Raw genomic sequence first — 23831 nt, forward strand, 5'->3', positions numbered from 1 at the left:
TCATCGGTGCTCCTGCAAATACAGTAATGTAAGCTCTCAGATGATTTAGCAGAACGATGTTTTCGTCATATATCTTTTTGTTATTATGTGTTTATGCATCAGTTACTTTTTCTTTTCTTCATCTATTGTTTAAGACTCCTTGCATATAATCTAGTTTTCATCCATGCTCCTGCAAATGCAGTAATGTAAGCTCTTAGAAGATTTGGCAGAACAATTTTTTCGTCATATTTTTTTTTTTTAATATGTGTTTATGCATCAGTTACTTTTCCTTTGCTTTTACAAAGAGAAAAATCATAAGAAAATCAAAAACATGAAATGATGTGATAAACATCTTCAAAACATTGAAAAGCAAACATCTTATAGCCTCCATTTACACAACATTCTCCTTTTTACAAACCACATGTGCTCAGAGAACCTTTGATATGGACAAATATCAGATCACTGTTGAAAACTGCTTGATACTTTTTCTGTATTCCAGAAACAACAAAGTTTAGCTGCTAATAACAACAAATTGTAATACATGCTGAGAATGAATCATGTGTACAGAAATGTAGGAAAATGCTTCAATCTATTGGGACTTCAACTTCCATCTTCAGTCCAGACTTCCCAAGAATCTGCAGCAAATTGCAAATCACTTAAAACAATCGCTAATCACTTAAAACAATTGCTAATCAAGCCATTTTCCTAAAAATTTCAAATTTGCATATTCAAATTTTTATAGATAACTTGGAAACAGCTTGCAACCTTCAGTTCAATATGTCGAATAATATGTGAAGATAAACTTGAATGTTTCTGAAAAGACTAAGTAAACTTTTTTCTTCATTAACATTCTATCACACTCAATAATCCATTTTTTCTCCATCTCTTTCTATTTCATCCTGATGATGGATCATGGAGTGCTAATTTCAAATTTCTGTGTTCATTTTTTATAGATCAATTTTTATAACTTGGAAACAACTTGCAACCTTCAGATCAATATGTCAAATAATATGTGAAGATAAGCTTGATTATTTCTGAATAAGACTAAGCTTTTTTCTCATTAACATTCTATCTCACTCCATGATCCATTTTTTTTCATCTCTTTCTATTTTGTCCTGATTATGGATCATGGAGTCTGATCTGAAACAATTGATGATGAAAAACATTACATACTCTAATCCAGAAATACTCAGCCTTATCATGGACCATGGAAATTTTGACTTTAATATGTGAAGATGAAAGGGTAGAAGGTACCAAGATTTTCTGCCAAGACAGGAAGAAGTCCAAACTGTCATTTTATGGTTACCTGTTTTTCTTGCTTTCAGGTCAAAATAGCCCACCACCAAGTCCTAGGTCATTTTTAGAAGTTTTAGGATGTTTTAAATGTTATAGAGGTCAAATTCACTCTTAACTCTTTATTTTGTGTAACTAGAGTTAAATGAAAAAGAATATCTTAATGAAGGCTCTAAAGAAGCTTCCAAAGAGCTTCCTTAATGTGAAATAAGTCAAACAAGTATCCAATGTATGGGAGGAAGTATGAAATATAGAGGGAAAGGTAGGTTTTTATGCATTGCATATAGAGTAAGGGATCTGAAGATGCATTTATCACGTAGGACTCCTTATCATGAAGGTTTTTCCACATAGCATTGGTGAAGGGTATCTAGAGAGGAGTTTCAGTTGTTATGTCAAAAAAATCCATCTTTGCTGCAAGTTTTTCTCTGTTGCAGCATCATGGTGGTGTTCATGAAGTGGGCAGCAGCAAACTTGTTAAAAGACAAGCAGTTCTATGTTGTAGCTCATTGTTGCATAAAGAAGCAGTGAAATTGGCTAGCTTATGTCACTGAGAACAACGGGTTTTATGGATAAGAACAGGAGATGTGACATAAAGACCAGCAACTTTATTAAAAATGGCACTTTGCATGAGGGTAACAGTGAATGTAAGGTGAAAGAGCGCCAAAAGCAGTACTGATCTTCAAAACAGCAGTTTACAACGGTATAACAGCAAGTTTCATGCTACTAACAGTAGAGATCTACTAAATAACATTAAATTTGAAAATTTCCACAAGCAACAGTTAACAAGAAGATAGAGCAGCTATCTAGTAAAACAAATCTATGTGAGAGGTAGGGATTTGAACCCAAGTAAACCCACGCTACACAGATACATTTCTTACAGTTTTACTTTATTGAATGCTTTCGCACAAATTTTTGCATTTCTTCCACAAGATGACCCACTGTCTTGATCAAATGCAAGTTGCAACCATTGCAAGAATGGTTTTTTTTTCAAAAAGTTTCATTGGTTTTCAAACTCTTTCATGGTTGCATTGACTATCTTTGAGATGTTTCTTTTTTTTTCAATCAGAGTGCATTGAGTGTTTTAGCAGATGGATTGGCTCTTTCATGAGATTGGATCATTGTTCCATGGGACTCATTCACTCTTCTATAAAGATTTATTTAAACAACAGTCATAATGACAGTCAGAGGGAAGGTCAGAGGGAGGGCATCCATACATTTCATGAGATGCATCTGCTGTTATGAGAGGCATCACGGTTCTTGGGTACAAATTCACTGTTTTGGCTGTGATGTTTTCACTATGTTTTGAGAGAGATATACCATCTCAATGTGTTATGCACAGTGATATTAAACAATATATGATAACACTGATCAAGGATTATTCAAGACAGTGAGATCAGTGATAAAGATGAATGTTCAAAACAGATAACAATAAATACAATGAGAACTGTGACAAAGATTCAAGTGGCCGTTACAAAGAGCACTGGAGCAGTGAAAGACATAGAAACTGTGAAGCATGTCAGAGAGTTGAGAAAAGTGATGATCAACATGGAAATGATAGTCAAAAAGAACGTAAAACAGTAAGGGGCACTGCTATTAAAGCTTGAAAACAGGGATGATAACCATGGAGAAAAACAATAGGATCAGCAATCAAGAATGAAGAGAATGATTTATGAAGTACAGCAAAGAATGGAAGAGACTTAGAGAAGTGCTAAGTCTATGATGATACATAGAAAAATGAGGCTCCTTCTAACCATGGTCATGCAAAGGATCACAGTGATTTTATCCCTGTTAAAACAGAATTTCAATGACAAAGGTACAGCACTGTCAAAAGATCTTCTAGTTCAAGAGATATGAAATCATAGACATGTCATATTACTGAGCAGTGATATAAACACTGATATGATGCCATTGTTGCTAAGGACAGAAATCTCAACACTCGTGAATAAGACCAAAAGATATGGATATGTCATTATAAAGAGCTCTCACTGTCAAGGGTGCTTTAGCCATTGCTCAGATTTTTCACTGTTTTTTGTGTTCCTTTTAACTGTTTCTATAAGATGCATGAGTATGAAAACAAGATCAAGCAGACAAGTCATGATGTATCGATATGAAGATACAGTTCATTGTCATGACAGCAGACTTGAAACAGATATGAAGATTCACTGCTAGAGAAGCAGAGGAAGAATGGAAATGTGAAAACAGTGAAAAGGCAGGTTCGGAGGCATAATAGAACTGTTATGAAGAACATGAAGATGCAGAGATGAAGACTTAATAGAGAGTTTACGAATGAGAAAGCAGAGAGATACATTGCAGTGAGAGAGAGAGAGAGAGAGAGAGAGAGAGAGAGAGAGAGAGGTGACAGTTAGATGCATTAGCAACAGCACTTAACCATTTTAGCGAGAGTGGAAATCCCATTTTCACAACAGAGGTGCAAGGTACTGTTCTCAAGAAGCAGAGAGATTGTGAAATGATGAGAAAAGAAGATATACAGTACGCAAAACAGAGAAAGGTACATGTCATGAAGATGCATTGATAGTGTTTATGCTTTGTCATAGTAACAGTCCAAGAACGGCAACAGTTAGTAAAAGTTTTCATTCCATATACCAAACCAGAGAGAAATCAGATAAGACAGTTTAGTGGCTGTCATGAAAGTATGTGGCAGATTTTTGACAGCAAAGGCATATTGTGAAAGAAATATAAGTTATTCATAGAGAAAGATGGTCTCAATTAAAAAAGAGGAAGGTCTTTAAGATCAGTGTTTAATGCAAATGACAAGTTTGCAAGGAAGAGATAGCAGCAGCATAATTCCCAATAGGACAGAGATAAGGGAAATCACAAAGATCATATGAAGATAATATTGATAGGGGATAGATGGAGAGATGATAACAGTCCACATAAGAACGATAAAACTTTAGCAGCAGCAAGCACCAAAGGTTTCATGAGGGAAGACTAAGGTTTTGTCATAAACATAGTTTCACATTCAAAAGGAGATTGACTCTTATAATGACAATTGAGTGTCCCGGAGAGGTTCATTCGCTGTACACTTTTCCGTCAGGGTATATTTACTGTTAAAGAGTGTAAAGGCATTAGAACAGACGATGAATATTTTGAATACTACATGGTTGAAGCGTAAAAGGGTTGTATATGCACCAGCTATGGACCGTCATGACAGTATCAAGGACAATTGGGAGTTTAAGCATTATGGAGCATACACCATTTTAAAGGGAAACATTCACTCAAGTTACAGAAGGGGTTTTTTTCACTTTCTTAAATGCTCATTCTTTGTTTTCATGAAGATAATCCACTGTTCTATGATCTGTCTCATGGTTTTGTTAGTTACAGTAGAACAAAGACCATAACAGTGGTAAGAATTGTTGGTTAAAGATCTTACACCTAGAAAGCAAGGTTTGAGAAAAAGCAACACCATCATAAGGGCTACAGAGGATCAAGTACTGTTATGGAAGAGCAGTTAAACACTTTCATGAACAGACATTCACAACTGACATCAAGAATAAGGAGCATATTACGAGGTAATTGGCAAATACTTGCTTGATATTAACAGAGACCGAAAGGTCAATTTATACAAAAGAATGAGACAATATCTCCTTAGGAAACGATCATAAAGAATAGAAACATTCTATTCTAGAGAATGCAAAAAACGAAAGCAAACTTAAAGCTTATTAGATATTGTTGGTGTAAATACGTATTTACTATTTACACTTACTTAAGTTCACTTAGGTTAATGCATTATATTTATTAGTCACCTAGGAGTATGTGCACTCTTGTGAGTTGTCATGTTGACAACACAAGAGTTCGCACCTCTTTTATGCACATGGTGTCTACAACACAGCAGTTAGCACACTTATTTAGCACATGGTGTCTACAACATCTCCACTTGAGATACACCTCATCATTCTTATCCTATCATCTAGAATGATGGATAAGACGTGTGCTTAGTTATCATGCTTATCTTATCTCCTAGTTCTTTCTAGAGACATTCTAAGTGCTTCATGAGAGGCCTTTATATACAGACACTCCTAGTGTGTTGGTGTAAATACGTATTTACTATTTACACTTACTTAAGTTCACTTAGGTTAATGCATTATATTTATTAGTCACCTAGGAGTATGTGCACTCTTGTGAGTTGTCATGTTGACAACACAAGAGTTCGCACCTCTTTTATGCACATGGTGTCTACAACACAGCAGTTAGCACACTTATTTAGCACATGGTGTCTACAACATCTCCACTTGAGATACACCTCATCATTCTTATCCTATCATCTAGAATGATGGATAAGACGTGTGCTTAGTTGTCATGCTTATCTTATCTCCTAGTTCTTTCTAGAGACATTCTAAGTGCTTCATGAGAGGCCTTTATATATAGACACTCCTAGTGTGTTTGCACATACAATACAGAGCAATGTATGAGGACATACTCTGATATATTGATCATACTCCTTTTTGGTCTACAGTTGTTCTTGTGTTCGAGTTCTACAATCTTGGGTGAATCTTGCCCTAAGGCAAATTCTTACAGATATTTACAATAGATAACCACTAACTAATAATAGACGACTTATCTATTATTGTAATACCTTCCCTTAATGGTTAATCTATCTAACACACCAAGCTATCCTCTGAATTTGACAAACTTCTCCACTTGAGATACACCTCATCATTCTTATCCTATCATCTAGAATGATGGATAAGACGTGTGCTTAGTTGTCATGCTTATCTTATCTCCTAGTTCTTTCTAGAGACATTCTAAGTGCTTCATGAGAGGCCTTTATATATAGACACTCCTAGTGTGTTTGCACATACAATACAGAGCAATGTATGAGGACATACTCTGATATATTGATCATACTCCTTTTTGGTCTACAGTTGTTCTTGTGTTCGAGTTCTACAATCTTGGGTGAATCTTGCCCTAAGGCAAATTCTTACAGATATTTACAATAGATAACCACTAACTAATAATAGACGACTTATCTATTATTGTAATACCTTCCCTTAATGGTTAATCTATCTAACACACCAAGCTATCCTCTGAATTTGACAAACTTATCAGGACCAAGAGGCTTGGTGAGAATGTCTACAGTCTGATCTATGGTAGGAACATACTGCAAATCTATAGTCCCATCTTCAACCAGCTAATGTATGTAATAACAATGAACATCCACATGCTTGGTTTGTTCATGGAAGACTGGATTCCATGCTAACTTGATAACGCCTTCATTATCAACAAACAGAGTAGTCGGTCCTGTTGGTGACATCTGCATATCCCCAAGCATCCGACAAAGCCAAATAGCTTCACATCCTGCCTTAACAGTCCCTCTGTATTCGGCCTTTGTAGAAGAGAGAGAAACTGCCTGTTGCTTCTTACTGGTCCATGTGACTGCACCGGATCCCAAACTGAACAATATCCAAATGTTGACTTTTTATTATCAACAGAGCCTGCCCAATCTGAATCTATGAAGCCACGAAGTTTAGGATTCGAACTTCGAGAGTACAAAAGTCCATAATCTAAAGTGCCCTTCACATAACGAAGCACACGCTTTGCTGCCATCCAATGATCAGCCTAGGAGTTGTCATAAAGCGTGAAATATAGTTGACTGCGAAGCTGATATCAAGCCTAGTAGCAGAGAGGTAGATGAGGCTGCCTACTAGTTCCCGTATGTAGTATCATCAACGGAAGGAGAATCAGACTTTGCTGATAACTTGAGACCTTTCTCCATAGGTGAATATGCAGGTTTGCAATCCTGCATACGGAATTTGTCTAATAGGGCCCTAGCATATTTGGATTGAGAGATGAATATACTAGAAGACTGTTGCCAAACTTCAACACCTAGGCAATAATGCATGAGCCTAAAGTCAGTCATGTCAAAAGACTAGCATAGATTTTGTTTGATTCCCTAAATCAAAGATGTCGAACTGTCAGTGATGATCAGATCATCCACATAAATAACCAGAAGGATGATGTCACTATCAGTAGTCTTGATGTACAGATTTGAGTCTGAAGAACTCCTCTTGAAGCCTTGATCACTGAGGTACTTATCAATCTTGATGAACCGTGCCTAAGGGGCCTGCTTCAAGCCATAGAGAGCTTTTACCAATCTAAGAACCTGATGGTCTTTACCAGCAACCTTGAAACCAGGAGGCTGCATTATTAGACCTCTTCATGGAGATCACCATTCAGGAAAGCACTCTTGACGTCCATCTGAAGGACCTTCTAGCCAAACTGTGTTGCCATGGCTAGGACTAATCTAATGGTGCTCATCTTTGAAATAGGAGCAAAGGTCTCCTCATAATCAATGCCCTGACACTAAGAAAAGCCCTTCGCCACTAAACGAGCTTTGTACTTATCCAAAGTACCATCCGATTTGTATTTTATTTTATAGACCTATTTGTCGCCAATGGGTTTCTTCCCTGGTGGAAGATCGGAAAGGACCCAGGTGTTGTTCTTCAGCAAGCTCTGGTGTTCAAATGTTGTAATGGGCACCCCTGAATGTCCCAAAAACTAAACCAAATTGCTGAAAGGAATTATGTCAAACAGTTTGCATTCAACTTCTTAAAACCCCTTATAACTCTGGAAATCAAACGTTTATTTGTTTGTTGTTTTTTGTGCATGGAATTGGTATCATACAACATAAACAAGAAAGAAACTACAACAATATGCAAAGTGGAAATGAATTGCTGCTAATAAAATGTTATTTTCAGAATTCATAAAACCAAATACATGGCAGATTTATCAACTCACTAATTACTTCAGCAATATTGTCATAATACTCCAGCCCATGCTTACGAACTTGCTGCTACAATACTTTGTCCTCCAATCAATCCACTACCTTCATAATACCATTCCCTCCAAGCGGCATAAGCGTCGGACAAGTAGTGAAGAAGATATGAGCAAAATATCAAATCTGCCTGTAGCCGGAAATGCAACTAAACTGCCTGATAATGAAGCCAATAAGAAAGAATTCCAAAGGCCAAACCCCAAGGGAATGACGTCTAGAATGTTACAAGAGAGGATAGACGTCCTCAAATGCCAAGAACAAAGCTGCAACTCACACACCAATTTCTTCTCATATTCAACCTGTCTAATGAAGCTACAAATGCTTCCTTTTATTCTATTCCCACGGGTCCGTTCAACTCATATGGGCAATGTGGGATAAAGATGTGTAATATAAAACATATATTAAAATACCCCTTATGTCTCCCTTGGGTACACATCACCATAAAATAAATATTAAAGTAACACTTTAATATTTTACAATCAAATTAGACGTTACTTTAATAAAACTTCAGGCATTAAAATGTATTAGCAATCGGACTTCGAATAATGCGAGTGATAGCTCATCGGAAAGCTCTCACCGAGGAGTATCGAATCCAATCACCAAAATTGACCTGCACTGTGTCCTGCCAACTTACTAAAAATAGTAAGTATGCCTGAAACTAAGTAAATCAACTTCGTTTTGGCCCAAATTGGAAATGACTAGGCCAAAACACTCCAAGATCCCATTAAACCCTTCGTTAGCCCTCGGGACCATGTAGAACAAGGCTAACGCACACACACTTGGTCAACTGCTAAAATGGGGACATTACAAATGTCATGGCCTGTTCCCACTGTGGAATTCCTTTAGCCTTGGAATACGTTTGAGGTTCAAACACACTGTGAATATTGGCCATAGGAGCAAAGTTAACAAAATCTTTAGTTTTGCTCTTTTTCCGAGTAGTTCTCCCATCATTAAGTTCATCATCACGAAGATCAGCAAGTGTCTTAGCCCACCATTTACGCTGGATAGAAGAATGAACAACAGTAGTACTAGGAGATGCTTGATCAGTAGGATCCTCATCAGAAGAATCTGGATCAAACTCAAGTGAAGCATCTAAAAAGCGAGGTGATCCTGCAAGAAAAGCCGGAGGTGTTTGTACAGGTATTACCGGAATAACTGGAGCTGCAGGAGCTACTGAAGCCCTCCCATCAAGTGGACCTAATGGAAGCCGAACTCCCAAATCATGAGCCATCATAGGCTGGTCTGCTGGATCAGGAACAGGAGAAATAGGCATGAATAGTCATCACTGCTCATCAAAGACTACATCACGACTGTATATGAGACAAGATGTCTCAACATCGATCAGGCGGTAGGCTTTATGAAGATTGCTATATCCAACTAGCATGAGCTTTTGACTCTTGGCATCCAACTTGATGTGCGAGGCACCAGGGATCCAAACAAAAGCAAGAAAACCAAAAACTTTCAGGTGACTAATTCTAGGCTTGCCACCTGACCAGGCCTCTTCCAGAGTTTTACCTTTGACCGCCACTGTGGGTGACCGGTTCAATAGATAAACTCTAGTGTTAACTGCTTCCACCCAAAACTGCTTCAGAACATGTCTGTGTTCGAGCATGGAATGAGCCATCTACATGATTGTCCTATTTCGATGTTCAACTACACTGTTTTGTTGTGATGTGTGGAGTGTGGTTAACTAGCATTTGATGCCATGTGTATCCAAGAAGCTGGAGAAAGTATTAGAACAAAATTCCCCCTCATTGTCTGATCTAATAGTAATAATAGATTTTCCAGACTCTTTTTCAACTAAAGGTTTAAACTTCTAAAATACAGGAAATGCATCTTATTTCTTTTTAAGGAAATACACCCACATTTTTCTACTGAAATCATCAACAAACAACAGAAAATACATGGACCCAAGAACAGGAGTGGCCATAGGGCCGTAGATATCGGCATGAACAAGCTGAAGTACCTAAGAAGCTCACCATGAATCGCCACTGGTGAAAGGTGTGCAATATTGCTTCCCATCCTGGCATGCGTCACAAACTCCCAAGTGTTGAATCTAAATCTCTAGCAATCCAAGAACAAGCTCATCCCAAGCGAGTTGTGAGAGATAATGCACATTTAAGTGCCCGTATCGCTGATGCCAAAGTGTGCTGACAGAAGATCGTCAAGCAACCATAGCTAAGTCCTGAGAATTACCAGAATCGGTAAGTCTGAAAAGACCATGATCCTCAAGACCCACTGCAACAATAGACTTAGTCGCCCGATCAGTGATGGTGCACTGATGTGAACCAAAGGTGACTGCCAAGTGTGGAGAATGTCGCAACAACTGACTGACTGGGAGTAGATTTAGTTCCATCCTTGGAACATAGTACACATCAAGGAATATGAGATTGCTCCCAACAGACTGAATCTGAATGTTGCCTTTACTGACAACCATGTACTCTTCTCTACCACCAAAAATAATAGAATCTGAATAAGGCTGGTAGTCAGTAAATCAATCTCTACGATGAGCAAAACGACGAGACACCTGAATCAATGTACCAGGTAGATGACTTCACATGATCTGCAGGTCTTTTAGCCATGAAGGCGTAAAAGGTAGATTCCGCCTGCTCAATGTGCTCTGCATTGTTCACTTTGGGCTGCAAACTTGATTGCTTAGACTTTGCAGCTAAGCGTTTCCGACACTCAACTTTCATGTGTCCAAACTTGTGGCAGTAGTTGCATTGAATGTTCTTCTTTTTGGAACCATTTGGTGCTGAAGCAAAAGACTTCTACTGAGATGACTGCTGAAACTTGCCTTTATCCTTCTGAAAGGATTTCGCAACAAAAGCTTGCTCTGTGGAGGTGGAACTAGAGCTACTACTACCGAACTGTTGTTTCCACCGATCTTGTTGAAACAGCAGCATGCAAAGATCAGTGAACTTCAAATCAACACTAGAAGATGTGATGTTGAGAGTCTCGATAAAATGTTCATAGGATTTTGGTAAACTCCAAAGAGTGATAACCACAATATGCTCTTCCTCCATCTTGTGATCGATGGCAAGTAACTGATCACCGATTTCCTGAATCCGATTCAGGTGTGCCTGGAGCAAGGTGCGCTCATCCATGATAATAGAAAACAGAGTGTTTTTCAGAAAGAAGGCTCTGCTTTTGTCAAAAGTCTCATGAAGACCTTTGAGATTTGTCCAGATCTTGGCAGCTGTCTTGTCGGATGGAATCTAAGAAAGCTGATCATCAGCCACAGATAATTTGAGAAGCATCACTACCTCTCAATTATTCAAATCCCACATATCTTGATCAGGACCTGGAGAAGTCGGATGCTTCATAACACCCGGAACGAGTTGATCGGTGTTCCGATATTCAAAAATTGCTATGATGCGCTACTTCTAGATGCCATAATTGCGACCATTGAATTTGGAGTTATGCTCGAGCAGAATATCTATCAGAGATGCCATGACATTTTTCTATAAAAAACTGTGAAAATCTGTGAAAGCACATTCTTCGAGGCAAAAATATAGAAGACCCAAAAGAATCAAAGTGATCCAAAAGAGAGCTCGAAAAACCCAAAAGGAATATGTTGTCGGTTTCTAGATCCGCTGGCTCAAAATTTGAGGCACAAAAAACGAGGCACCCAGAAAAACGGACAACCCAGTTGAGCTCTCGAAAAACCCACCAAGGATCTAAAAACAAAATAAAATTCGGACCCACAAATTAGGGTTCCAAGCAAAATATCAGTCGACAGCTTGGAAGGTTGAAGTTGCAAAAAAAAATGGCAAATTGAAGGTATTTGATGCCTTGACATCTCTGCAAACTCCTGGATACCATAGATGAGGTCGTGTCGTGTTTGGTGTCTGAAAATGCGACCAGACCAAGAAATGATGGTTATAACAAACGATGAGCCGTCTGTAACTGAAGTGCGGATCTCCCAAAAACAGATGCCAAACACAAAAAAATCATCGTAGAGCAGAGGTAAATACTAGTAGCAAGCACAAAACCAACGGTGCAAATGTTTGGGGAGTTTTGCAGGCTGCGGATTGCTAAAGAAAAACCCACGATTCTCCAAAAAAAAGGGCGATTTTCAACTTTTCCAGTGCCACAATTTTGCCAGAAAGAAAAAATGTGATTTTCAATCCCGAGTTGCAAATTCGTGTCATCTAAACCCTAGCCTGAACTAGTTATAACGAAGCAAAATTATTTAGGGAAAATATAATTTAAAAAAAAAGGTTCAAATAATTTCAATAAGAAATTATTATTTTCAAAAAAAATTCAACCTCGCTTTGATACCATATTACGAAGTAATTGGTAAATACTTGCTTGATATTAACAGAGACCGAAAGGTCAATTTATACAAAAGAATGAGACAATGTTTCCTTAGGAAACAATCGTCAAGAATAGAAACATTCTATTCTAGAGAAAGAAAAAAATGAAAGCAAACTTAAAGCTTATTAGATATTTACAGTAGATAACCATTGACTAATAATAGACGACTTATCTATTATTGTAATAGAGCAGATATACAATGGTCACTGAGATCAAGGGAGTAAAGAACAAGATCTACAATCAAAGTAAATTCAAGAAGACGACAATCAAAATCATAGTCTAAAGAAGCCATAACTGCAAAATCCTAAGGAGATGTCAGATCTGGCCTTGTTTACTCCATTACTCTTAATGAGGCATACATGTTATATTAGCAATGAAGCAAAACACTGTTATCTACAGAGGAAGAAGGGATGACAAGCTAGTGGTGGCAGTGTTCATGACAAAGATATTATAAGAGTTTTCAAAGGATATTGCACAGGTGTTCTGATTCTATAAACCTGAGAATCCCAAAGATGGAATAATCGTGTAAAACACACCGAATTTTTTAGCTCAGCGAGTTTTTCCCAAGAAAAACTATTTGAAAATTGGTGCCGAATTTTCGCAAAAAACTCGCTAGTTACTTGGTGCAGACTTTAAAAGGCATTTATTTATGACAGTTGTCATTATTATGATAATAGATAGCTTCTATTATTAGTTAATGGTTATCTATTTGTAATCTATTGTAAATATTAGAATGTTTATAATATTTAGTTAGGTTGTATATAACTATTTGTTTTCTTTCAGCTAGAATAGAAAGTTTTTATTCTTTACGATCATTTCCTAAAGAAACATTGTTTCATTCTTTGTATATAGTGACCTCTCAATCTATTTTAATATTAATCAAGTATTTTACCAATTACATCGTAATATGGTATCAGAACCACTTTTTAAATTTTTTTCGAAAATCATAAATTTCTTTTTTGAAATTACCAAACGCTCTTTTTGAAATTATTTTTCTGAAATATTTGCTTCGACCAAGTGTTTGTCTCAGAATATTGACCATCAATATTCATGTTTGTTTCTGGTCGGTTTTGAAACAAAGTGACTTTTTTGGGCATTTTTGTCCATTTTTTCTTCACATCTAGGGCTAGGAGCAACGCCAAGGCTTTCTTAAAACCCTCCTAAATTCGCGCCCATAAACTATGTATTTTGCTGCAGATTTGCCATTGATTTCAAGCTTTTTTCATCCCAGGACATTTATGTTCAAAACCCTAATTTTTGGGCTCAAAATTTTTTCTTAATCACAAATTCTTGTTGGGTTTTTCGAGAGCTCAACTAGGTTGTCAAATTTCTTTGGGTGCCTCAATTTTTGAGCCAACGGATCCGGAAACTAACAACATATGCTTTTCGGGTTTTTTGAGCTCTCTTCTGGTTATCCCTTCAATTATTTTGGGTCTTTCATTTTTTTTGCCTCGAAGTATGTGCCTTCATAGATTTTCACCCTTCATTGAAAAGTGTGCTATCACATCTCTAACTAGTATTTTGCTCGAGAGCAATTCAAAATTCAACGGTCGAAATTATGGCACTTAGAAGTAACGAATAATAGCAACTTTTTGAATATTGAAATACTAATCAAATTGTTCTGGGTGTTACACAGCATCCGACTGCCCCTGGTACTAATCATGATACATGGGATCTAAATAATCAGGAGGCGGTGATGCTTCTCAAATCATCTGAAGCTGATGATCAGCTCTCTTAGATTCCATCCGGTAAGGACAGCTGCCAAGATATGGACACATCTCAAGAATCTTCATGAGACTTCTAACAAAAGAAGAGCTTCCTTTTTAAAGAACACTTTGTTTTCTATTATCATGGATGAGCAAACATCACCCAAGACTCACTTGAATAGGATTCAGGAAATCTGTGATCAGTTGCTTGCCATTGGTCCCAAGATGATGAGGACTTTATGAGCATTTTATCGAGACTCTCAACATCACTTCTTCTGGTGTTGATCTGAAATTCACAAATTCTCTGCCCACTCCTGCTTCAACAAGATCGGTGGAAACAACAGTTCAGTAGTAGTTCCAACTCCACCTCCACAGAGCAAGCTTTTGTTGTTATTCCTTTGAAAAGGATAAAAGCAAGTCTTAGTAGTCCTCTGCTCCAACTTCACAAGGCTCCCACAAGAAGAACATTCAATGCAACTATTGCCACAAGTTTGGTCACATAAACGTTGAATGTTGAAAATGCTTAGCTACCCAATCTAAGTAATCATGTTCGCAGCCCAAAGCAAACAGTGCAGGATCACACTGAGCAGACAGAATCTGTCTTTTATGCCTTCATGGCTAAAAGACATGCAGATCATGTGAAGTCGTTTGCATACTACATTAATTCAGGTGCCTCTCATCATTTCACCCATCATAGAGAATGGTTCACTAACTACCAGCCATATTCAAATTCTGTTATTTTTGGTGATGGAGAAGAGTACATCGTTGTTGGCAAAGGCAACATTCAGATTCAGTATGTTGGTAGGAATCTCATTTTATCGATGTCTACAACATTCCAGGGATGCAATTAAATCTACTCTCAATCAGTCAATTGCTACGACATTCTCCACAGTTGAAAGTCACCTTCAATTCACATCAATTTACCGTCACTGATAGGGCAACTCACTCTATTGTTGTAGTGGGTCTTGAGGATCATGGTCATTTCCAACTTGCAAGTTCTGGTGATTCTTAGGACTTAGCTGTGGCTGCTCGGCTGTCTTTTGTTAGCACACTTTGACATCAACGGTATGGGCACTTAAATGTGCATCATCTCTCTTAGCTTGCTCGAGAAGAGCTTGTCCTCAGTTAGACAGAGATTCAGACTCAACAGCTTGGAGTTTGTGATGCATGCCAGGCTAGGAAGCAACATCGTACACCTTTCCCCAATGGCGATTCATGGCGAGCTTCTCAAGTACTTTAATTTGTTCATGCTAATATTTGCAGCCCTATGGCCACTCCTATTCTTGGGTCCAGGTATTTTTTGTTGTTTGTTGATGATTTTAGTAGAAAGAAGTGGGTATATTTTCTTTAAAAAAAATCAGATGCATTTCCTATATTCCAAAACTTTAAACCTTTAGTTGAAAAAGAGTCTGAAAATATCTATTATTACTCTTAGGCCAGACAATGGGGGGCATTTTGTTCTAATGAATTCTCTAGCTTCTTGGATGGATACTCATGGCATCAAATGCCAGTTAACCACACCCCACACACCACAACAGAACAGTGTAGTTGAACGTTAGAATAGAACAATATCCAAGATGGCTCGATCCATGCTTAAAAACAGACATATTCCAAAGAAGTTATGGGCAAAAGCAGTTAACGCTGCAGTTTATCTTTTGAAGTAGTCACCCAAAGTGGCAATTAAAGGTAAGACTCTGGAAGAGGCCAACTCTGGTCGCAAGCCCAGAGTCAGTCACCTAAAATTTTTTGGTTCCCTTGCTTATGTTTGTATCCCTGATGCATTATGCACCAACTTGGATGCCAAGAGTCAAAAACTTATGCTTGCTGGATATAGTAGTCTTTACAAAGCCTACTGCTTGATCGACGCTAAGAGATCTTGTCTCCTGTACAGTCATGATGTAGTTTTTGATGAGTAATGAGTACCATTCTTGCATGTTTCTCCTATTGCTGATCTCATGATTTGGGAGTTAGGCTTCCATTAGCTCCACCTGATGGGAGCGGCTCCAATAGCTCTTGCGACTCCAGTTATACCAATGATACATGTACAGACACCTCTAGCTTCTCCTGCAAGATCACCCAGATTTGTAGATACTTCACCTGAGTTTGGTCCAGATTCTTCAAATGAGAAACCTAATCATAGAGTATCTTATGATGCTAATGGTGGTCATTCTCCTCTACAGCCCAAGTGATGGGCTAAGACACTTGCTGATCTTCATGATGATGAGCTCATTGATGGGAAAACTGCTTGGAAAAAGAGAAAACCTACACGGTCTATTAACTTTCCTCTCATGGCCAACATTCACAGTGAATTTGAAACTCAAACATATTCCAACACTAAGGGCCCGTTTGTTTCGCGGAATTGGACCCGAATTGGGATACACAAAATCTGGTTTAGCCAAAATGGGCATTTGGGTCGAAAATCTTAAAATGGAATTAGAATTGTAGTCTTCTAATTTTGGCCCAAAATGAGGATACCAGTCTTTCATCGAAATAGCAAGAATTGGGAATTGAATCCAAGGTTTGACATTTTGGGGATAAGAACAAAATTAAAATGAACCATTTTTTGGTGTTCGTTGAATTTCTTACCTAAAAACAAACAAAATTTACCATTGTGACATGGTGACTTTCACCATTTGAAACGATTGAAAAAATAATCTATCATTGTATTGCGGCGATTGAAGGCAACTATGTTTTTTGCATTCAAATACAACTCTGTGAAGGTATTCCATTTATGCAGGATGTTTGGCATTAGATTTAGTAAACGTAGGTGCAACACTTTTCAGCTCCTTGATTTGGGATAAAATGCATCATGCATATCTATTCATTATTCACCGTTCGGAGAAGTCTTAGCGAGCGTTTCCTAAAAATAAAATAGTAATTTGCATTGTGCTTCTTTTACTTTCAATTCCACGCATCCATTGCCACAACTCCCAAATTTTGCAAGTTAGTGTGCTTTTCTGACAACTAAAAATCACAATGCAACTTTGTGCAATAGGTATTCCATTTACCCAAGTATGTACACTACTTTGTAGGTTTTCTTTGATAAGGGTTTTCACTTCAAACATTACATAGAGCCTTTATTATTAAACTTATTTCTATTTTTGCCTCCCCATTCTTGTAGCTGATGAAATGCCATCGCTCTACATTGATATTTCTTACATTGAAACCTTTCCAAGCTACAACACAGAGGCATACCAATCCCTTGAAGATTGTACATATTCAATTCCAATTTTATGAACCAAACATGAAAGATGTATCTTCCCACTAATCTTCCACATTAATCAAACAGGACAAATTATTTTCTCAAAACCAGATTTCAAAATACAAAACCCAGTTTTGAATCAAAACCCAATTTTGTTAATTCCACGAACCGAACGGGCCCGTTTAAAAATTAGGATTTCTACAAACCTTGGTTTAGTCAAATCAAGGTTTTGTATATCTTCATTCTGATTTTTGGCATTTTACTTGAACCATTTGTTTCACTCAGAAGATGCATGTGAAGACACATTTTTATGTATAAGCTTGGAGTTGAAGGCAAATTTCAAAAAGTAGTCCAATCTATTGTTTTTACACTGCTTAAAAAACATAACCAGGTTTTGATTTTCAATTCCTACTTGCTAGTAGGAAGTTGGAAAACCTGGTTTTGAGGCAAAATTGGAAGTCTGGTATGCTAATTCCATTTTGTTAATTTTGAAACAAACGCAAAAAAATTCAAAACCAGATTTTGAAAAAGCCAATTCCTGTCATCTTCTATGAACCAAATGGACCCGAATTCCAAAGTGGGAATAGGCCATGACATCTGAATACCAGAGCCTATTGAAGAATAACACCTAGGTCCTTTCTAATCTTCCACCAAGGAAGAAACCCATTGGCTGCAAATGGGTTTATAAGATCAAATACAAATATGATGGTACTTTGGATAAGTACAAAACTCGTTTAGTTGCAAAGAACTTTTCTCAGGTTGGGGCATTGATTATGAGGTACCCTTTGCTCTTACCACAAAGATGAGCACAATCCGATTAGTCCTAGCCATGGAAGCACAGTTTGGTAGGGAGGTTCATCAGATGGACGTCAAGAGTGATTTCTTGAATGGTGATCTCCACGAAGAGGTCTACATGACGCAGCCTCCTAGTTTCAAGGTTGCTAGTAAAGACCGTCTGGTTCTCAAATTGGTGAAAGCTCTCTATGGCTTGAAGGACCCTAGGGCATGGTACATGAAAATTGATAAGTACCTCAATGATCAAGGCTTCCAAAGGACTTCTTCAGACTCAAATTTGTACATCAAGACTACTTACAGTGACATCATCCTTATGGTTATTTATGTGGATGATTTGATCATCATTGGCGATTCAGCATCTTTGATTCAAGGAATCAAAGAGAGTTTATGCCAGCCTTTTGATATGACTGACCTTGGGCTCATACACTATTCCCTAACTGTTGAGGTTTGACAACAGTCTTCTGGTATACTCATCTCTCAATCCAAATATGTCAAGGCTCTGTTAGAAAAATTTTGTATGTAGGATTACAAGTCTGCATCTACACCCATGGAGAAAGGTCTCAAGTTATCAGCTAAGTCTGATTCTCCTCCCATTGATGATACTACATACATGCAACTATAAGGAAGCCTCATCTATCTCTTTGCTACTAGGTTTGACATTAGCTTCGCAATTAGCTACATCTCCCGCTTTATGATAGCTCCCAAGGCTAAGCATTAGATGGCAGCAAAGCATGTGCTTCGTTATGTGAAGGGCACTTCAAATTATGGACTTCTTTAATCTCGAAGTTCTATTCCTAGACTCAGTGGGTTCATAGATTCAGATTGGGAAGGCTCTGTTGACAATAAAAAGTCAACTTTTAGATGTGTTTAGTTTGGGATCCGATGACGTCACATGGACCAATGAGAAGCAGCAGGCAGTTTCTCTCTCCTCTAAAGAGGTTGAATACAGAGAGACAATCAAGGCAGGTTGTGAAGTTGTTTGGCTTTGTCGAATACTTGGGGATATGCAAATGTCACCAGCAAAACCGACCACTTTGTTGATAACGAAGGCATTATCAAGTTAGCACAAAATCTAGTCTTCCATGAATGAACCAAGCATATGTATGTTCACTGTCACTACATACGACAGTTGGTTGAAGACGGGACAATAGACTTGCAATATATTCCTACTACAGATCACACTACAGACATTCTCATCAAGCCTCTTGGTCTTGATAAATTTGTCAAATTCTGAGGACTACTTGTTGTTGTGAATAGATTAACCATTAGGGAGGGTATTACAATAATAGATAGCTTCTATTATTAGTTTATGGTTATTTATTTGTAATCTATTGTAAATATTAGAATGTTCTTAATATTTAGTTAGGCTATAGATAACTGTTTGTTTTCTTTCAACTAGAATAGAAAGTTTCTATTCTTTATGATTGTTTCCTTAAGAAACATCGTTTTATTCTTTTGTATCTATTGATCTCTCGGTCTCTGTTAATATTAAGCAAGTATTTCTCACTTACATCATAATAGTTACTTGCAACGATTTGGAATTTGTGTAGAGGAAAAAGGCTTCCAAAGTCCTTGCTAGCTGATTGCAAGCTATTGAAGCCAGAACTAAGTGGATTTAAGGCTGATTTCAACCGGTTTTGCAAGCTATTGTTGAGATTTTTTTACGCTTTTTAAAAACATTCTATTCTTTCTTTGTTGCATGTAAATGAATTCAAATTCATTCCCAAGTAGTTAGAAATGATTATGAATCATTTGAAGACAATTCAACACTATTTTGAGTTTTTTTCAATCCATCACTATTTTTTTAAGAAATTGCAAAAAAACTTTCAAAAGAATAAACCCTAGCAGTTTGTGTAATTACTAGTTATTGTTTAACTTTGAATGATGTCTACAAATATTCAAACTAATTTATATAGTTTCTATTTCTAACATTGTTTAATTATTCTTCTAAAAAAATTAATGTGTTTTAAAATTCTATGTTTAGGGCAGCAATTAACCATTAAATAAGCATGTCAAATTCAGAGGATATGTGGCCACTAACTCCATGCCCCTCTCGATATGTAAGCACACAGCCTACAAATGCAAGAGATAAGGCATGGAGGTATGATTATGAAGCTCCAAATGAACCTACAAAGGTGATATGTATAAGATGAGAAAGAGTAATTTCTAGAGGCATGAACTGATTGAAATTCATGTGACAAAGCAACAGAAGGAATAAAAAGATGTATTAACACCCTACTTGGAGTTGGGGAAGAGAAAACAATGAATAGGGAGACGGGAAAACTAACTATGAGGCCATCCATAGGTGAAACTCAAGGTGCTCCTATTGATGTTGAAGAAAAAGAATTAGCACTTAAAAACATAGCAGGATCTCTTCGTGGCCCACAAATCCACAAATAGAGTGCCTCCTCTTTTACCACTTATGCTTCCTCTATTAGAGAACCTAATTCTTCACCTGGTTTAGCATCAAGGATATGCAATTATTTTGTGCCCAGGAACACACCTGGAGCACAACCATCATTAGAGGCCACTGGATAGAAAAAGAGGTGCACGAGAAAACTGATATTGCATGTACAGATTTTTGGTATTTGAACAATATCCCAATAAGTATGGTTGAAAGTCCCTATTGGTTATCTCTGGTGACTGCAATGACAATTTTGGGAAAAGGGTACAAGGCTCCTTCTCGCATGGATTTGAGTGGAAGGTTAGTAAATAATCGGAATTCACTTGCGTTCATTTTTATATTTTAATTGTTATTTCATGTTTATTAAATCAAAATTTTCTACTAAGACTTTATTTCACTTTGATTTTGTAGGTTGCTTGTAAATGCGGTTGATAAGGCAAGAGCAGTGGTGGAAGAACAAAAAAAGAGTGAACAAAATATGGCTGCACCATTCTATAGGTGAACAGTCCCATTATTAATTTTTCGATTGCTTGCAAAGATAATGTAGTGTTTTGAAATTTGTTGATTAAAAAATAACGTGAAAAATGCACACACATTGGAATTAATGTTGGAGAATGTTTTCATGGAGGTGGGAGTAGAGAATGTGATACAAATCATCACAGATAATGCGGCAACATATGTGGTAACAAGTAACTTCATTTTTTTATGTTACATATGATTATCATTAAATATGAATAAATGATAGTTATTATTTAATTCAGCTTTGATGTAAAACATGAAAAGTTAGAAGATAATTATTGATTTTTTTACTAATACGTCAAGTAGAATCCTCCAACAGAGGCACCTCACTCTTTTTCAGACACCTTGTGCAACACATGTCCTTGACCTTCTTTTGGAGGACATAGGAAAACTTGATTGGGTGACTCCACTTATGAAAGATGCAAGGTGAATCGCCAAGTATATCGATAATCACCCTTGGGTTCTAAATTTGATGAGACATTTCACTAAAGGGAAAGAATTGGTGAGACCCATTGTCACAAGACTTGCAACAGTTTTCTTGATGTTGTAAAGTACTATCAAAATAATGTATCCTTTGAAACATATGTTTGTGAGTCTACCATGGCTTGACTCACCATATTCAAAGAAGTCTAAAGGAGAGGTTGTGGCGTGCATAGTCTTTGGCCAAAAACTTTTGGACAAGGCGATTGAGATTGTGAAGGTAACTTCAAAACATTAATTTTCAAGTCTCTCATTATTTATTTGTAACTTACTGCGTTAGTATTATGGTAAAATAATGAATGTATTATTAACAAAGACCGAGAGGTCTATATATACAAAAGAATAAAGTGATGTTTCCTTAGGAAACGATCGTAAAGAATAGAAATATTCTATTCTAGCTAAAAGAAAACTAAAAAAAGCTAACAAATAACTATAACTAACTAAATATTAGAAACATTATAATATTTACAATAGATTACAAATAGATAACCATTAACTAATAATAGAAACTTATTTATTATCATAATACCCTCCCTTAATGGTTAATCTATCTATAACACCAAGTTGTCCTCTGAATTTGACAAACTTATCAAGACCAAGACGCTTGGTGAGAATATTTGCAGTTTGATCTATGGTAGGAACATACTACAAGTCTATTATCCCGTCTTCAACCAGTTGTCGTATGTAGTGACAGTGAACATCCACATGCTCGGTTCATTCATGAAAGAACGGATTTTGTGCTAACTTGATAACGCCTTTGTTATCAACAAACAAAGTGGTCAATCCTACTAGTGACATCTGCATATCCCCAAGCATCCGATGAAGCCAAACAGCTTCGTAACCTGCCTTGATTGTCCCTCTATATTCAGCCTCTGTAAAGGAGAGAAACTACTTGTTGTTTCTTACTAGTCCATGTGACAACACCAGATCCCAAACTGAACACATCCAAAAGTTGACTTTTTATCGTTAACAGAGCCAGCCTAATCTGAATCTATGAACCTACGAAGTCTAGGATTAGAACTTCAAGAGTAAAGAAGTTCATAATCTGAAGTGCCCTTCACATAACGAAGCACATGCTTTGTTGTCATCCAATGATCAGCCTTAAGAGCTGTCATAAAACATGAAATGTAGCTAACTACGAAGCTAATATCAAGCCTAGTAGCAGAGAGGTAGATGAGGTTGCCTATATTTCCCTATATGTAGTATCATCAATGGGAGGAGAATAAGACTTAGCTTATAACTTGAGACCTTTCTCCATAAGTGTAGATACTGGCTTGCAATCCTGCATATGGAATTTGTCTAACAGAGCCGACGCATATTTGAACTAAAAAATAAATATACCAGAAGACTGTTGCCAAACCTCAACACCTAGGCAATAATGCGTGAACCCAAGGTCAATTGTATCAAAAGACTAGCATAAATTATGTTTGATTTGTTAGGAATAAGGTGTCTCAACCTTGGATAATTCCTATTCTTATTATTTGTTTTGTAAATCTATTTTTTGCAAATAATGTAATTAAGTGTGAATGTACATGTCTAGTTGGCATGTTGATGTGTCACTCCACTTGCATGTGTCGGCATCTTAAATTGTGTAAGGAGATCATGACTGAAACAGTTATGACGAATTCCTATGAAGCGTAAGAGCTATCTTTGGAAGATTTGATGATGGGTGAAGACGGTATGACATGTGGCAATTGATCATCGAGTACTGTACACTCGAGTCTCCATCTAGCGCGCAGGGTTTGGGGTATCGCCCTAAAAAAAAATTGAGTTCTTACTTTTCCGAAGAATGGTAAAACCCTAATACGGTTGTTCTTTGGAAGTTGCCCTAAAAATGGAAAAAGCATTATATAAGCACTTTTAGGGTTGTAGATAGGAGAAAAGAAAAGTGTATTGTTGGTTGCTATTGAGTCAGTCTTCCGTCTCTTGAGAGAACTTGCACTGCAATTGTATTGTAACCTTTGTGTTAAAGATAATACATTGTGCAGGTTTTAGAGGGGTGGGGTTGTTTTACTGAAAGGTTTTTCCCCACCAGCATATCTTTGTGTTTATGTATTTTCTCTCTATCTGTTTTCTGTATTCAAGTTGACTGCAATATTATCGTTTACATAATATCGAATCTGAAATTGTAAGGATTTAAAAGAATTTGCATAATACTTTCCTTAAGGGATTAGTGTAGGAAGTTGTTTTCGCACCTAAGTTTCCTTACATGATTCCCTGAATCAAACATGTTGAACTACCAGTGATGATCAAATCATCCGCATAAATAACCAGAAGGATGATGTCACTGTAAGTAGTCTTGATGTAGAAATTTGAGTCTGAAGAACTCTTTTGGAAGCC

At 37.1% G+C, this 23831-nt stretch overlaps 1 protein-coding gene across 1 annotated transcript in view; it reads right to left on the bottom strand.

The window, feature by feature from the left end:
• Positions 1-332: 332 nt before the first annotated feature.
• LOC149575836 (Calcium-binding EF-hand family protein) overlaps positions 333-23831 on the bottom strand; it is a 37408-nt gene continuing 13909 nt past the window's right edge. The window contains exon 6 of the mRNA XM_089815711.1: positions 333-614. Within this exon, the coding sequence (XP_089671837.1) occupies positions 564-614 (51 nt within the window). The 3' untranslated portion in view covers positions 333-563. The remainder of the gene's footprint in view (positions 615-23831) is intronic.

The sequence above is a fragment of the Cupressus sempervirens genome, chromosome 1 (genome assembly GCF_028749045.1).
Source record: "Cupressus sempervirens isolate cs-2001-9-10 chromosome 1, ASM2874904v1, whole genome shotgun sequence".
Classification (NCBI taxonomy): domain Eukaryota; kingdom Viridiplantae; phylum Streptophyta; class Pinopsida; order Cupressales; family Cupressaceae; genus Cupressus; species Cupressus sempervirens.